Source organism: Pieris rapae, chromosome 18 (assembly GCF_905147795.1).
Source record: "Pieris rapae chromosome 18, ilPieRapa1.1, whole genome shotgun sequence".
NCBI classification, from domain to species: Eukaryota; Metazoa; Arthropoda; class Insecta; order Lepidoptera; family Pieridae; genus Pieris; species Pieris rapae.
In genome coordinates, this window is record NC_059526.1 from 5,227,171 (window position 1) to 5,244,918 (window position 17,748).

Genomic DNA, 17,748 nt, shown 5'->3' on the forward strand with positions numbered 1-17,748 from the left:
TATACAACGCCAGACCAAAGTAAAATTTTAATACTTTTGACAATCTTAATCTCAATGTAGAATTTTGTAGATTCCTAATTGAAAAATATCATACATCTATCTAAAATTGTGTACATATTTCAAGGCACATGTCAGCACCAAATATAACACTTTTAATGTATTCTATGTTATATTCGTATTTTATTTAAGATGACCAAATGGTTACCTTAACTTCGCAAGTAAAAGTAAAATCGTTTTTCGACATTTCTTCGTCGTTATAATAAAAAAATGGGCAACGGGAATTTTCCCCGTAAGACCCACTTATCCAATACGTTTCTGACGTACGGAAATCATCCTTAGCGCTAATTCTCGACCCTAAGGGTTTGATCTGCATCTAAAAGATAGATAGTAGCAATATAAATCTCATATAGCAAGATACATTCCCAATCTTGTTTAGAGCATTAACAATATGTCAAATTTGTCCAACTTGCTTTACGAATCTATTTACTTTTTTAATCATCAATAGTTTTATGGGAGTTGCAGAGTACTGTTTGTTACTCTGTAAATACTGCGTTATTTACAGAGTAACAAAGCAGGATAAACCACACTTCAATAAGATTCTCTTAGCCGAACGTTATTAAATTCCTGATTATTCATAAAACTGAATCAGTCTAAAGGCTACGTTTCAACTAAACTCGTGTCTCATTTCGTCACAATTAAACAGAACGAGACGTCAAATTGTCTTAAAGAGTTATACATTAGTCTGAGAGTTTATGAATAACAGAAAACTTATAACACTACAGAGTAATAAAAATCTTTTTCTTCGCCATCATATGAGCAATGATGACCCATAACGCTGTTCCCCAAACGGCTTCCACCAAACGAATCGTATGTGTTCTCATAACGGGGATTCTCCAGTGGAAAGGGAAGAGATGGGCACAGATAGAATGGCCCACGTACAGGGCAATTGCATTGAGGCCCGGAGCTCTGAAAGGCCCTCCGGCCCAAAGGCGCCACGCGTCAGTAAACGTGTAGCAGATGCTTAGCAATGCTAGGGATACTGCTGATGTCGCTAGAACGAATGATATCGACCTGAAAGTGATAATTAAACTGTTGAATGAAAGTCGGAAATCGCGCTTCAATATGATACCCCAATTTTTATATATCCATGCCATATAACGTCGATGTAAGCTCATATAAAAGGTTCGTAACAAATGATAGATTTTTACATTATATTGTTATAATATACATATCACACAGTGTCCAAGTGTAAAAAAAATAACATATAATGTTTACAATATAAAAATACAATTGACGGGATTTATTTCATTTTATGCCTGGCAAATTGATTATCAATTTTAAAATAAATTGTTGTAAATATTAAATATAAAAATCAACGTTTCACAGACACATCGGTTATTAATATACAATTTGTTTTACATACCACAAGTTTTTATTAATGGGCACAACTCCGTAATCCCTAGAGAAACCGGCAAGTAGAGCTGCTGCAAGGGCGAAGACTAAGGCCCAAGCCAACCATCGAGACACGCGCGCCTTGTGTGATCTTTGAAGCAACACTGTAGCACCTGCTTGCACACCTAGCAGCGCTTGGATTGCAGATGTCAGGCATCCTAAACATGACAGGAAATATAAAATCAAAACATTTTCAAAATCGTCAATCTTAATATATATAAATCTCGTGTCACAATGTTTGTCCTCAATGGACTCCTAAACCACTTAACCGATTATAATAAAATTCGCACACCATGTGCAGTTCGATCCAACTTCAGAGATAAGATAGCTTATACATTTAATTGTAGTTGCAATTTTATTTTATTGCAAATTATTTAATTATAATTTGAGACATCTCCAACAGATGGCGCTGTGTTAAAAGTACCAACCTTTCACATAAGTTCTCCTCAGTGGACTCCTAAACCACTTAACCGATTATAATAAAATTCGCACACCATGTGCAGTTCGATCCAACTTGAGAGATAAGATAGCTTATTTATTTAATTGTAGTTGCAATTTTATTTTATTGCAAATTATTTAATTATAATTTGAGACATCTCCAACAGATGGCGCTGTGTTAAAAGTACCAACCTTTCACATAAGTTCTCCTACCGTTTCCCTTGGATAGTTTACTACTGTGTAATATTATAACTTAACCACAGCAACGCGTGGCCGAGTCTACTAGTTGTATATATAATATTAGCTATACCAAAAGCGGTTTGAAATTTACGGAATACAGACGCTATACATTGCGAACAATAATAGCAATTCCAATTCCCTCGGTGATTAGTTAACTTAAGTGATTGTAACTAGTATTTACACTCCCTAATAAGAGTCCTAAGATGTAATTAAGAAACGAGCCTAGGACTAGACTAGTTTGCCCTTATTGACAGCGTTCCAAAATCAGATTTTGGCTTGAGATATGAATTAGAATGAAGACATCTGGTTTTTTAATCTAAGCTAAGAATGATAAAAGTTTTTCGCTATACCTTCGGAGCGTAACTCAGACAATTGAAATAATCTCTACAAAACTAAGTTTTTCTTACAGTAAAATATACAGCCCATTTCGCGTTCTAATAATAATAATGAAGACATAATATTTCAAATGAGGTTGTGAATAATAACAATTAATTAATTTGCGTACCTAAGATTCCCTCAGGGTCAGTAACAATTCCTCCATAGACTCTTCTTGCATCACTGTGTTGATAGAGATGGGAATCTCCCAGCAAGAGACGATCGATGTATCCAGAAGCGCCACCACTACACTCTGGAGCCACCCAATCATCGTGTTTGCCACCAGGTCCCAGATATCCTCTGGAAACCCATACAATTTTTAAAAAATCTATCAAAATTAATCGCGTTTTTATATTACTTCCCAACGGTTTAAGCGAATGATTTTATGTTACGATCAGGATAAGACAAAAAATAAATATTAAAAAACCAACTTTTTTTTAAATCTCAAAATATGAAACGCCAGTGATATACATGTTATCTTACATCGGTTACAAGAGATCGCTAGATAGATAAAGGATGCCCATTGTCGTTCTAAATATTTAAGTATAATTGCTGTCGCCTAAGGTCGGTGTATAACCCAAAAATCTAATTGTCTGACAATTGACATCAGGCTTTTTTAATAGTTTTGTTATAGTATTTGTCGTTCTAAATATTTAAGTGTTCTCATTGAAGTGATTTTGTTTTGCATTGGACTGTCAAATTGTACTTACGCTGGACAGTCTGGGTCATGAACAATGAAGGTAATAGCACTGTGCACAGCAATTAGTAATCCAGCTAAAATCCAACACCATACACACGACAGCACGTCTTTTAACGCCTGACCGCAAGCTCCCTGAAATGATTTTTCCATAAAAGTGATGATCGCTATTCATATCTCTATTCTGTTTGCGAATTTTCTTTTCTTATTATTTAAACAATACATTTTAACTTAAGGTCATTAAACAAATAATAATATTAATAAGGTATAATAAGGTTGTGAATGTAATGGAATGTAATGGAATGTAATGTAATGGTGAATGTGGTAAATCACAGAACAGATTTTATTTTATTTTTACTTATGTAACTTAAATGACGTTGTGGTTTATGACATTTTCTTTTGAATTATTGTATGTAAAGGGAGGATAAAACTTGCTGAGTTTCTTGCCCGTTCTTCTCAGAACAAGACCTCCTGGTAGTCTTGCGAACGGATGGCGTAGTTTTGCTCTTTCGCGAATTTTGTAAACGTTTTTGACATTCATAAGCATGCCTTAAGTTGCATCTAAACTGAATAAATAAATTTTGATTGATTTTTTTGTGATTGAATAAAAAAGTCAGAAGTGAAACTTCTTTGTAAATTAATTATTAATAACTACTAATTAAATATTATTAATTAAATTAACTACTTAATCAAATCCACCATAAAAATATTCTGTTTTCTTTCCTAGTTATAAAAAAATCTTACCCTTGGTGGTGTGTAGTATTTAGGGGCAGTAAGAGCATAGAATCCTGCTGAGATGAAATAGGCCACGGCCAGTCGTTGAAGCACTCCAAATATCCGCAGCTGACTTAGCATGTTTGATCCATATATTGTATTCAGCGAGATGCCTAATAGGAACATCACTATGGAACGCTGGAAAATAATTTATATATTTAACCTTATATAATATTGTGAATCAAGAGAAAACTTTTCAACACATGTCTCCTACCAATTCTCACATACGGCTGCCAAACATGGGCACTTACGAAATCACAATGTGAAAGATTAATTGTTACCCAGAAAGCCATCTAAAGAAAACAAGAATTAACAAATAGGTAACGAGAATTTAAGGGATAAAACAGGGTTTGCTGACGTCGTATATAAAACAAAAGAACTAAAATGGAAATGGGCTGGACCTACTGTAAGAGGAGCAGATAAATGGAGCAAAATTGTAACACTATGGCATCCAAGAGGCCATAAAAGAAACCGAGGTAGGCAAGTTAAAAGATGAGCCGACGAAATTGTGAAAATGGCTGGAAAGACCTGGAAGAGATTGATATACAATAAGGAAAAATGGAGGAAAATGGGGGAGGCCTTTGCCCGTGGGCACACAGAATCAGTTATCGTAGATTAACAAAAACAATAACTGTGATGTATATACTTTGTGTTCTGATATAAGGCTAAAAATAATAATAATATTGTGAATAAAGAGAAGAAGGTAGGTATATTCTCTATTTCTTAAAGTAAATATAAAAAATCAAACTAATGAAATTTTTTGGGTAATAAAATGTTAATACATGAATTAATTGCAAGAAATCCATTCGTGCACATCCGGATTCGAACGCACGATACACTCTAGGCTATCCATGCAGCAGAACTAGCCCCGAGCCACAGAGCAAATAATAAAGATAATAATCATAGTGTCAAAGACAATCTCCATATCTTGGCATATCACGCGTGAATGGTACCGTTACATAAAATTAACTTGCCTAGAAACTAAACCAGGGCACTATCCTTTCTGTGGGTCAAGCCAATTACTAGGTATAATACCTACTGAAATGCTAATACGTTTAACTTCTACTGTAAAAGACAACTTTATTATATGCTGAGTTAAGAAAATATTAAATAAGAAATCAGGGCCAACTCGAATGATGGATACTTTGCCTAAACCTACGTTTATAATTTAATAACTGTATTAAAGTTTTCGACTTTTTTAACGAAAAAATCAAACCCATATTCATGAACTAATAAAACTTTTAATTTAAACACTATATTTTTCTATTCCTGATATAATAATTTATCTATGTGTACAAGTAATATATATAACCTGAACTGAAGCTATTATACATTGTTCGATCTCAAATTGACCGTTGATTTTAATAGTTGATTTCGTTAATAATTGAGGGAGTTTAATTTGATTAGATTTGTTTTGTCATAACTTAACGAAAAAAAGTACGAATATAATACGAATAATCGCCATTTTGAATTTTGAAAGTGCGTTCAGGGAACGCAGGGTGGATCTCATTCTGTGGAACATTGTGATGATGAGACGTTGAACCGAGTTGCGTCTATGTGATTTGTGGTTAAGTAGATTGTGATTATAAGTGAAATCGGTGCCTTGAACAGTGCTTGTTATACCTTAAGCTAGTGTTATTTGTAAGAATCAATATAAATTAAATACTGTACGATAATAATTATTCGTGACTACCAGCATAGCGCCAACTGAGCCTCAAGCGATATCCATATCGATGGATTGGCGATATATTTCTCCGACATACATTTTTATATACTTCCAAGTGAACATTTCTATTATGTTCTTTTATCTCACAATCTTTAAGTTAATGTGATTGTTAACAATCAGTTCGCGGTAGTCGGAACCTAATCAAAGGAACGGACTAGAGAGCGTACACGCGTGAATGGAATCCGCAATGATTGAGAAAAAACGTTTCTTTTTATCTTACATATACAGACGGAAATAAGTGATGTAATTAATGAAAGTATTAGAGTAAAAAAATAACAAACTGTCGAGTCGAAAAATATTTTAATCAGTTCTTAAGTTGATATATTTTGGAACCTAGGTTTGGAATATTTCGGTCAAGTTGTTTAGCCTTCCTCGATAACTATCCAAGATAAGTTTTCAATTCGAATCAGTTAATCCTAATTAGTATATATTTGTTGAAACTTCTATCTATTTATTTATTCAGAAGATTCACAGCACAATACAAATATAGATGAATATATACATAACAATTTGGGCCAATTACAAATCTTCACAATTAGTTCTTATTATTTTTTTTTATCCAGACACATTAAACTGAGTCTAAAATTATAGAGGCTAAATGTTTTAATTCAACCTTCATCAGTTCACGTGTGTGTTGTGTGTCTTATTTACAATTCGTTCCTTTTATTAATCGATATTATATTTGATCGATATCGGGAGTATTACGTTTTGACTGTAAAATAAATATACGAGTGGTGCTACAACCTCATTAGGTCGGCGTCAAATTTCTGTGTCTGTTTCATTACCGTTTGTTTATCTAATAGGAAAGTAGGTGATCAGGCCTCCTGTCCTCCAGAATTTCACATAATTTTTTTTTTAATTTGCAGACAACAGTCAACCTTCAATAGTACCCTCTTTTCTTGAAGGCCCCCCGAGTCGTATCGTTTTGGAAATACTACAGTGAGTTCCATAAAGAGATGTGCACGGAAGAAAGTGCCTTAAAAAGCACCGTGTTTTGGAACGCTAAACATCGAGATGGAAAGGTTGGAATTTCGCATTCTGTCTTGCCGTCCGATGATGGTCTTGATTGGGACCGAACAACATAAACGAATTTTAAATATTAAAAGCTGTTATATCTTTTTGCATACTTGTCTTGTTAAAGTAAAACTGGGGCTCTCGGTCAGAATCGTATCGTTCACAATAGCAATTGTACAGTTACACAACAATACCCCAAAGGTTAAACAGCTCATCCCGTATTATCGCAAATAAACGACCCAGACCGGTTGAGGCCCGGCTATTATATAATTTATATTGAAGTTATGCAAAAGTTTCGCTTGCTTCTCTTACTAGTACGGCCCACGATTTCGTGTTCGGTTGGACTTATTGTAACTTATAGAATATTATACAATTATAATTACAATAATGATTTTTATCTGAAGTTTTTAGCGTGCTTAAATCACAACAAAGAAAATTCCACACACACTATGTTATTTCTATAGCAATAAAACCTATAATTATTTTCGTTAAGTATCTTAATTTTTTTTAATGAAAAGATTACGAGTGTTTCTAATATTATTTATTATTATTTGATTTTTAAATATGTTAATAATCTGTTATATCTAGAATTAAGTTTATGATAATTCAATTCAAAATGTAAAATGTAATGAATTCTCGCTTTTATCCATTAAAGGTATTTATAAACGTAAACTGATTACGATAATTTTATACGTAAGTGATATCGGATCGGAATTACGAATACCATAGAATACAGACCTAGGATTCTAGTTGAGACGAAAAGGTCTTCGAAGAGAACTCTTTGTAATTTTCACACATAATACCACATGAACATGTCAACTGGTGTAATTAATATCGTATTTATTATATCAACGTCAATTGAGCATGAAAAATTCGTTACGCCAGAGAAAATTTTAATTAATAAGTTTCTACGTATACATTATTTTAGCTTTCCATTGATTAAACATTTTTTAATACGAAAAATTTTTTTGGTACTTAACTGATTATAATTAATATTACCTATATTAAGATTTTTTTTTTAATTTGAAAAATTTAATTAATTTAAAAAGACGACCATACTATTCCCATGAATATTTTTAAGAAAACCTTATGATGTTTAACCATGACTTAGGTTCAATATGTTAAACAAATTTGGTTTTTCGAAAGGCGCAGATGCTACTAGTTTTAAAAACTGCCAAGACACGTACCCTAAAGATGTGGATCAAAATTTTCCATCGCGGGATGCCTTTAGCAAAGGCACTCTTAACCGAGAGTGGCACACACACTCCCATGATCCAGAGGAAGGCAGGGAAGACCAGGTCTCCAGCAGCCAGGCCGTTCCAAGTGGCATGTTCCAGCCACCAATATCCACCAGCGCCGTCATTCACGAAAATCATGAATACTATTGCTATTCTAAAAAATAAACAATCATTGCTTTTGCTTATTTAAACAAAGAAAAAACAGTCAAAATTTGTTATAACGACATCGAAGGGACTACTCATATTTGGTCGTAAAAACCGATAGTCGTAACAGCCGATTATGTTGTCTTTAAGAACCTATTTTGATTTTGGTCGTTATAACCGGTATGTTGCTCTGAACGATGTCGTCAAAACAGTTTCGACTGTAAGTAAAAAGTAAAAATACTTTTAAGTTCTGAAGTACTTTTAGGTTAGCTATCATATTTATTATTTTTTCTAATTAAATTGTATTATTATAAATATTTTATTCGTTCAGTGTATGTTTCAATAATATGAGAATAGTAGTCAAATTGTTTATGTTACTAAATTTATGTATGCACAGTGAATGGCAAATAAAAAATATCGAACCATAGATAATGATAAATAATAAAATCCTAAGCAACAGAGATAATGCACGATACTCATGGTTCTATAATCTATGCTTCTTAAACTAGTTAATTGCAGCCACCTAGCAAATACATATGAAGTAACCTGTTCTGCAGCGTCTATTCCGTGGGAATATAAAAAGAAAAACATTCACGACCAATGATATGCTTATAGGCGTTTTTATCCTTTGTTTATACGACAAGTGTCATTGAATCTTGTTGTTGATTGAAAAGTTTAGTTGTTTTAAGATTGTTTTTGGAAATGTTGCCTTGCTACGTATTTAGAACAAAAATGTTTGTTTTATACATGACTAAAAACATCATTTTAATCCAAATTAGATTCTGCGGACAAATGGAGGTAAGATAAAAATGTGACTAGGCAGGGCAGGTATATATATGCTATTCACATAGTATGTCGATGATTGTGGCTTACTTGCTTGAATATGTACTTACTTTTGAAACCTTTGCTTAGGGGGCATAAATAAATCCACAAATTACGTGAGGTGTTTTTTAAAATTTTCTTTAAAATCGGTTCATTTATTCAAAAGTTATAATAAAAATTTCAAGGTAGGAGGTTAGGTATGGAGGTAGCGGGAAGTTGCAGAGATGGCCTTTAGGTTCAACCGTTTTCCAATTTTTTTTTCAATCAGAAAAAAAATTGCCTGATATTTGCCGAGCCATCTCCAACGTAACATTAAATGAGATTTGATCCCCCCCCCCCCCTTTAAACACCTCACGTAATTTATGGACGCCCCCCTACTTGAGGATGAGAGGGAGTATAAATTTCAGTAAATCTGCTTACGTAATACTTGCACGGCCCTAACGCCTAATACCATAAAATCAAAAACTAAGAGGCCTGCAGTGGGATAAATCCATTTAACACCGCTTGGCTGAGGTTAATAGGTGTGGTCAAATAAACAACTGTATGATACTCACCCTCTAAACGTGTCTAAAGCTCGCAATCGTTGCTGCATAGCAAGCTCTTTGTCTCCATATCGCAATTTCGCAGACCGTCTTACCCTCGACATGATAAGCTTCAGTATTCCATATACCACCCATACTCCCAGAAGCAGTCCCATCATCAACAACAAGGCTATAAAACAATAACTATTGTATTGTCAAACTATAAAATAAATGGAACTAGCTGACACGTCTAACTTCGTTCCGCCTTATAGTATATAGTATATATGGTAGGTATATTAAGGTAATTATATTGTGTCTAATAAAGTGGTGTAACTAACACGACTTTGTTATATAGATATAGTATTTTCATACATTGGTTTAGAATGACGGGTAAGATTCATATGAGTAGTTTTAGCGCTTAGTACTACTACCGTATGTCTAATTCAATAGATTTCTGATATACGACATATCATCCTACGTATCTATAGTCATCATTGCGTTCAGAAATAAATTTGTTATAATATTTTTTTAGTTTAATAAAAAAAAAATTCTACTAATATTGAAAAAAAAATATATATATATATATTTAGATAATGTAATAAATGGTTGGTATTTATTACTTAGATTACTTTCAAAGAACTGTTACTTTATCTTTTAGTTAGCTACTCGGAGAGGAATTTGATAAGTGAGGTGAAAAGAATTGTATCTATTTATCACGATATTTATCTCGATTAAGAATTTGTTACTGCATTTCGATAGCGTATTTCAAGTAATGTTAACATTTTATGGCTGGGATTTAAACAATGAATTTCTTATTAATTTGTACGTTTAGTTTAATAATTTATACACAGTGTAATGTTAGAATTGATCCCCTAGTACTAATCGACCAAGGTCTCGTGAGAGGCTTGATTTCTAGCGACGGAAGCTATTCAAGTTTTCTAGGAATTCCTTATGCGCAAGTAGACATAAGCAATCCTTTCGGGGTAAGTTGTTTTGTACACGATTTCATTAAATTTTCACATGAGAAATAAAGTTATTCTAACTGTAACCGTAATTATTAATAGAAGTTTCAATCTTTAGGACGCTCTGCCTCATCCAGGTTTTGATGATGAAGTATATAATGCCCACGATGGTACTAAACAATGTCCGCAAAGTATAAAGACATCAGAGCGAGGTCGATGCAGTCCTCAATCGAACACATCCGGCGAAGAAACGTTAGATTGCTTGCGATTAAATATCTACGTACCCACTAATGCCAGTTCGCAGAACCCTTTGCCTGTACTAGTTTGGATACACGGAGGAATCTACGCTGAAGGTAGTGCCGGGAACTACGGCCCTGAGAATTTAGTGAAACAGGGAATTATTGTCGTCACGATAAATTATCGCTTGGGCCCGTATGGGTTTATGTGCCTTGACGTTCCAAATATTTCTGGTAACCAGGGGCTTAAAGACCAATATCTAGCTCTACGTTGGATAAGAAATCATATACGTGCGTTTGGAGGAAATCCATATAATGTAACAATTGGTGGGCAAAGCGCGGGCGGAGCATCCGTTTTATTACATTTGTATTCTAAGAAGGAAAAGTTGTACAACAAAGTAATAGCTCAAAGTGGTGTCCCGCAAAACCTACTATATTTTGTTGAAACAGACATTTACTCTGCGATTAAATTGGCTTCGCATTTGGGTTACAATGCTACGGATACACAAGAAGCGTTAGTTTTCCTCTCAAACGCATCTCACGAATCTGTGTCCAGGGCTGCGGCAAACATGGAATTAAAATTAAGACCCTGTAAAGAAAGATCTTTTAGTGGTATCGAAAGCTTTATTGACACAGACCCATACACATTCTCAAATAAAGGGAAAGTAAAAGACACGCCTATTTTAATTGGACAAACCAGTAAGGAGAATGTAGGCTCGCAAGCTAACAATGGAGACGAGTATTACAAATCAGATCCATTTTATGATAACATACAAGAGCATTTCAAGTTAAACGAAGAAGACTTATTAGAAGCGGCGCAAACAGTGCGTCATTTTTATATCGGTGACCAACCAGTATCTAGTGATGTAGCTTCTGATCTAGAATCTTTCACTTCAGATTTTATTTATAATCATCCTGTGGATAGAACTGTAAAAGATTTATTAAAAGAAATGGCGTACCCGGTATATGAGTACGAGTTTCGATATGTCGGAGATAGAGACATAGAAGGCGCACCACATTGCGAAGAATTGAAATACCTATTTCAGTCTGATGATGAAATAGTTCAGCCACATGAACAAAATCAACTTATGACAAAACGGATTACAAAGCTGTGGTCTAACTTTGTAAAATACGGGTATGTAGTTTATTTATTTATATATACATTCTAAAACAATGTATGTATATGCCTAAAAAATACAAGGAAATATGACATCACAAATTTAACACACTTACACATACACATCAATTTCATTAGAACTTAAGCTATATCAAAAGAAAAACTAAAGAAACGGCCACAAAATAAACAAAAAAAAAATTACTTTATAATATAAATAAAAACTATAAAGATAAAATAACAGTAATAAACAACCAAAAATTCAATACTTAAATCACATTAAGATTTAAGAGCCTGCAAAACAAACTTACAGAATGTTGGTAGACTGTTGTAAAACCAAAAACGATTTCATGAAAATTAAAGTATTGCTTACTAAATAATATCGCAAAATTTTCAGGAACCCGACACCAGAAGATGATGTAATATTTCCTGTTAAATGGACTCCAGTATCGAAAGAATCTAGACCATATATGATAATAGATTCAGAACTCAAGATTGAACACAGAGTCAACAAGGAAAGAATGGCGTTTTGGAATCTCTTCTATAAAGCTTATGGACAATATAATAAATTCTCAAAACGATGTATTTTTAAATAAAATGTATTGTATCTTTATGTAATTATATCTTGTATAGAGACGAATATTGTCAACAATATATTTTCAAAAACATACATTGTTCGTATTAGAACCATTTTAATTTCATAAAATTTAATGAGGGTCATGAGGGTGATCTCAAAAATATTTTAACTCGGCTGATCACCGCATTGTTAATGAGTCGTTGTTGACCCTTAGTTGGGTAAAGTTAGATGCAATTTTATATATACAGTTTCTGTTGATTTCCCTATATATCTGTTGATTTGCCTATAGTTACGTCCTCCATAAAGACTTATAGTGAGTGTTCTTTGCGTGTTCCTGAATTTTAAGGCAAGGTACAGCATCAGTCTAACCTCTTTATGTTCCCAAACTAACAATTTCTCCACATCCTTACGGCTGACGTCATTTTGTGCCTTTCGTCCTAATAAGGAGCACTACATTGAGGTATGTACTCAAGACTTAGTATAAGATTACGTATCGACGGTCACCGAACCGTTCTTTGTGATACATACATAAATAACAAAATATCGGTTTTTTTTTTTTAAAGTTTATAGATTTTACAATTGTATTGTTGGTTGTGAATCAAAATGTACGGTTCCTGGGTCATCGGGTTTCGTGCGTGATTTAAATAATAGAAGATTTTGTTTAACTCTAACTACTCGCGTTTAATAATATAATACATGCGAAATAATGAATTGTTAATTGCTATGTAATTAATTAATGCAATGTAACAGCCGTAGAGAGTGCCTACCTCTGGCTATACTCTCTGGGCGTAACTTCGACGATTTAGGAAATCACCACGCTTATAAAATCGCCACTATTTTCGGGGCGAATCGGATCATACACAACATGTAATAAAATTTTAAGTTTCTTAAGACTAACTTTGGAATCAGTAAAAAAAATAATGATCTCAATTTTAATTATTATTTATGTAATGAGTGATGCCTTATGCGTTGGCTAGATCTCGTCATGAGTGATGCCTTGTTTAAAGTTTTTGCAATCTAAAACGGCGCAAGGGACGCTGGAGTCAGTATATCAAAAATATTATTAATGTTTCAGATTCATATTTTATATGATAGTCTGTAGTGATTATGATCTGTAGTCATAGTCTTTATTATTTATGTTACAGGCAATGGTGTTTGTGACAGCTGCAACTGTCATTTAATGAAATCAAAGTCAAATTAGTTTAAAACCGTTAATACGACTAGTTAATTTAACTTAACTTAGTATTTTCTGTAAAATAAACAATATTTTTAATACTGCTCTCGGTAGAGCGAAAAATGTTAATCAAAACGTTGAACTCGGGTCATCATGAGTACAATAAAATCTTGGTCCGCCTACACTACGTCTGTACTAATACTGTCTCCTATTGTTTACAATAACTGGCAAATTGAACAACAAAATTTAAAACCAGCTGGAACCTGTAAGTTATTTTAATCAAAAACCTTTATACACCTTGTACTAAAATACTCTGTTGTACTTTTTCTTACTATCGCTAATTTATACCTGTAAAAAAATATTAGAAACTACACATTGAATACCCAAACTAAGACACAAAAGACAATCAATAATAAACAATCGGTTTTGTAAACCACAACTTTCTCTCAATACGTGCCGAGTTCCGCTGACTTTTCCCATTTTCTTAATTTTCTCTATCCCTTAGTGCGTGACTAGATATATACTGATATAGTTCCTTATTTTATAAAGACGGTCTCTTCCTTTTTTTTTTTTTTTTGGAATGGAATCTCGCTGTTGGCCTTAAGGGCCTTTACAGCTCAGCACGGGCTGTTTGGCGAGCTTAGCTCAGCCGGAGGGTCTCTTCCACCATTTTGTTTAATTTTTATACGCTTAGGCTTGCAATTCCTAGCTACGTACTTGCCTAAAGAAAAACCTAAGCGGGGACCCAGCAAGCATTTTCTTATTTTCTTCGCATTATGTATGGACATAAGCAAATAATTTCAATAGAAAAATTATTTTATATAGATATTATGAAAAATATTCTTCTTTATAATAGATATAAAAAAGCTATTATTGTACAAAACCCTAATATTGTACATTTATAGAAACCACAGCGGTTCATGAAACATATTATAATTGTATTATTATTATATTAAAATTATATTATTCTTTAAAATAAAGAATTTTTAAAGAAAGAATTAATTTTAAGAAAGGCGCGGGAAGGCTAAACACAAAAGTGTGTCAATTTTATTACTATTATTTGCATACTGGAAATATATGGCATAAATTCAACTTGTATGCAAGCGTCACTGATCTTGAACCAAATTCATGTATATTTATGTTATATCAATAAGGATATTATATTAATAATATTGGTCGTAGAAGGATTTAGTTAATATTCAAAATTCGCAATATTGGTGTGTTTGACATATTCTAAAAGGCAGTAAAAATGCATGTCAAAGTGAACACAGTTGACTAAAATTGAGACGGCTAATGGCGACGTGTATCTCGCTCGTATATATACATATTAATATTAAGTTTCTCTGTATTTTTTTTGTAATGAGAAATAAATTTCTTTAAATATAATGTTTCTGATAACGAAAATCCTCATAGGACTATACGAGAATATCAGCAATTGAATAATTTTGTTGAGAAAATGAAAAACGGCTTAATATAGGAAGTTACCAATACTTGTATTGTATTTCGAAGTTATCTCCGTTTCTTGTTTATTGAATTTGATGGAACCACTGACAAAAAGCAGTGGGCCCATTCTTCCTTAGCTTAATCGTTTAGGTGGAATATTAAGTAATATTATAGGGTCTTACAACGCATTCAATTCGTAGTAAACTGTAAGAACCAAGATCATCCCAATATTAGAACACAATTTAACACGTTTACAAAGAATTATGAATCTAACCATAACAATAAAGGTTATCCACCAAGTACTTGTTTAGTATGCTCGCTGTGGACACTCGGGAAAACATTGTGACCACTGAATTTCAGTATAGTTTTAGTAGTACATAAAATAAATTATTGATTGTAAAGGGCCAATATCAAGATAAAACTCTTCAGATACTAAATCAAGAGACAAGGACGATCTATCTATGTCAAGGCGTCACAAAAGGAAAATGGCAAGAATTTTATTGTTATTCGAAACGCATCTGCAATTTAAAGTGATAAATTTTATTATTAATCACGACTTCACAAGGTCAGTTTCGTGGCTATAATATGGTTGGTACTTAGGAAATATTGTACAATTCATTTTAAGTATAGATTTTTTTTACCTCTCCCGAATACAAAAAAAATCTTTATCATCCGATTTCTGTGGCATCGGATCAACAACCTAACAAATCTTTATACAAAATATAATTGTTAATATTTATAATAAAAATAAAATTGTTAATATTTAACACAAGCAATTCAAAAGTCCGAGGCATGGCTTAATTTTACTAATCTAATAACAGTCTTGTGATTATAACGTTCAGAGTCAAAAGTTGGTTGAAAAAAATGTATTGAATGATAAATTCACAGTCCGCGTTAATTTTGCACTCAAATCTAAGTAAGATTGGTTTTTAAGTTTAGCATGCCATTATCAAGTTTGAGAGACCTAACTACGGTTATTCCCTAAATATTAAAGACCTGCTTAGGTATATCTGATAGATAAAACCATGAAAGGACTAGCGTATCTTACATCTAAAAATCAACTACCAACAAGTCACGGAGTACTCAACAAGTTCTTGTTTATAGACAAGGTATATTATCAATGAAACAGGCAAAGATTATCGCTTAATGACCCTAAAATAAGTTATCTTTATATGTGTAACAACAATTGTTCCTGCATACTCACAAATTAAAATATTACTTACGCATATAAATGTCAACTGGTTCTTTCGTGGTTCGCATATCACATCCACCATCGGTTATATTCAGGGCGTATACACCAAATTCACCCAAATTCGGTCTCAGCTGACATAATAATCCCCTGTTACAAAAAAATAGTATTTTTATACCATAACTAGCTGAACTGGCAAACGTCGTTTTGCCATGTATATCATTTATGGTTATTGTGCCTCACTCGACATAGATAGGTATAGTGTGTCGCGGACTTTTTTGTAGGTATTTATAAGATCTACAGTTACTTAGAACATTTTATGGTTCTATCTTTAATAGTTTAGGCAGGGTACTCAAAATAAGTAACTTTTTTGGTTGATTTTTTACACCTTGTGTCCGAAAAACCCTAATATCTTACGGAACCCTATTTTTGTTCAAAATTAAATATAGCCTATATTACTCGTGGATAATGTAGCTTTCGAATGGTGAAAGAATTTTTAAAATCGGTCCAGTAGTTTATGAGCCTATTCAATTCATACAAACAAACAAAAAATCAAACCTTTCCTCTTTATAATATTAGTATAGATAATCCCCTGTTACAAAAAAATAGTATTTTTATACCATAATAGTAATAAGGTTATAGATATGCATATAATTGATGCGTATAGGTGTAAGATTTCTAATGTTATATTACTTGTATTTATAAGCATGTGCACTTTTTTACATAAACTTATAAAAACAAAACTAAATCATTTCGAATGTTGCAATCGTTTATAGTGCTGTACAGTTTTATTGTTTAGCCCTCTTGATACATTAATCAAATGCATTTTAAAATATTCATAGTGCATTATTTATATACGGGACGACGCCGCTTTTTATATTTTTGTTCGTATGTTATTTTTGACATGTGGTGGTCCTAATTTTGTGGTCCAAATAAAAAAAAACAAAAGTATTTTTTCGAACTATTAGTTCCTGAGAACACCTTCAAGCAAACAAACTAATCAGGAGTATAATATAAATATAAATTCACTAAAATATGTTATAAATATAAAACATTTGAATCGAATTTCATTTCATTTTTCATTAACGTCATTATGTCAAATTATTTCATCATTTTCATTACGCTCACCAATGTTGTTTGTCTGAGTCTAGATTCTATTTTTAAAAATTGCGATAGTTATTTCTGCGAGTCGTTGATCGACAGACATTTTATTGCTACAGACTTTATATTGATAGTCGCAACTGTTTTAATTCTTGGCGTATAGTTAAAATTGCCAATTAATAAATTTTATCTAAAATAGCTTTCAATTGTTTTTTGAATATTTCAATTAATTAATAAAATATAACTTTGTCGAATTTATTCCTCGTATTAAGTTTAACGTAACACTCGTGTGACGAAATGCAAAAGAAATTGTAATTTAATGAGGCAAAGTAAGTGGCGGCTCATTTGTAAGCACTAAACGATTTTTATTGCATAACTTGGCTCGTATGCAACTGATTTCACCAAATCAAGAATTGAGCTAAACCGCGAAATGAATTTTAAATCACATTTCTGGTACAGATTTACACGTATCCAAGATTTAATTTAAAACTAACGTTTAATGCATAATCTT

At 32.7% G+C, this 17,748-nt stretch overlaps 3 protein-coding genes across 3 annotated transcripts in view; 2 read left to right on the forward strand and 1 right to left on the reverse strand.

Moving 5' to 3' along the window:
* The window catches only part of LOC110994491 (heparan-alpha-glucosaminide N-acetyltransferase), a 24,748-nt gene continuing 7,000 nt past the window's right edge, over positions 1 to 17,748 (reverse strand). The window contains exons 3-10 of the mRNA XM_045632084.1: positions 16,171 to 16,286; positions 9,475 to 9,631; positions 7,904 to 8,108; positions 3,947 to 4,114; positions 3,216 to 3,337; positions 2,636 to 2,805; positions 1,424 to 1,610; positions 1 to 1,071 (exon numbers count right to left, since the gene is read on the reverse strand). Coding sequence (XP_045488040.1) covers positions 777 to 1,071; positions 1,424 to 1,610; positions 2,636 to 2,805; positions 3,216 to 3,337; positions 3,947 to 4,114; positions 7,904 to 8,108; positions 9,475 to 9,631; positions 16,171 to 16,286 — 1,420 coding nt within the window. The 3' untranslated portion in view covers positions 1 to 776. The remainder of the gene's footprint in view (positions 1,072 to 1,423; positions 1,611 to 2,635; positions 2,806 to 3,215; positions 3,338 to 3,946; positions 4,115 to 7,903; positions 8,109 to 9,474; positions 9,632 to 16,170; positions 16,287 to 17,748) is intronic.
* On the forward strand, positions 10,123 to 12,423 carry LOC110994492 (juvenile hormone esterase). The gene is made up of 3 exons (XM_022261155.2): positions 10,123 to 10,424; positions 10,522 to 11,774; positions 12,151 to 12,423. Exons 1-3 carry the CDS (start codon positions 10,245 to 10,247, stop codon positions 12,347 to 12,349), a joined length of 1,632 nt encoding a protein of 543 aa, XP_022116847.2. The 5' UTR covers positions 10,123 to 10,244; the 3' UTR covers positions 12,350 to 12,423.
* LOC110994497 (lipase member H-like) overlaps positions 12,685 to 17,748 on the forward strand; it is a 17,903-nt gene continuing 12,839 nt past the window's right edge. The window contains exon 1 of the mRNA XM_045632054.1: positions 12,685 to 12,790. The gene's annotated coding sequence lies outside the window, so the exon portion shown is untranslated. The remainder of the gene's footprint in view (positions 12,791 to 17,748) is intronic.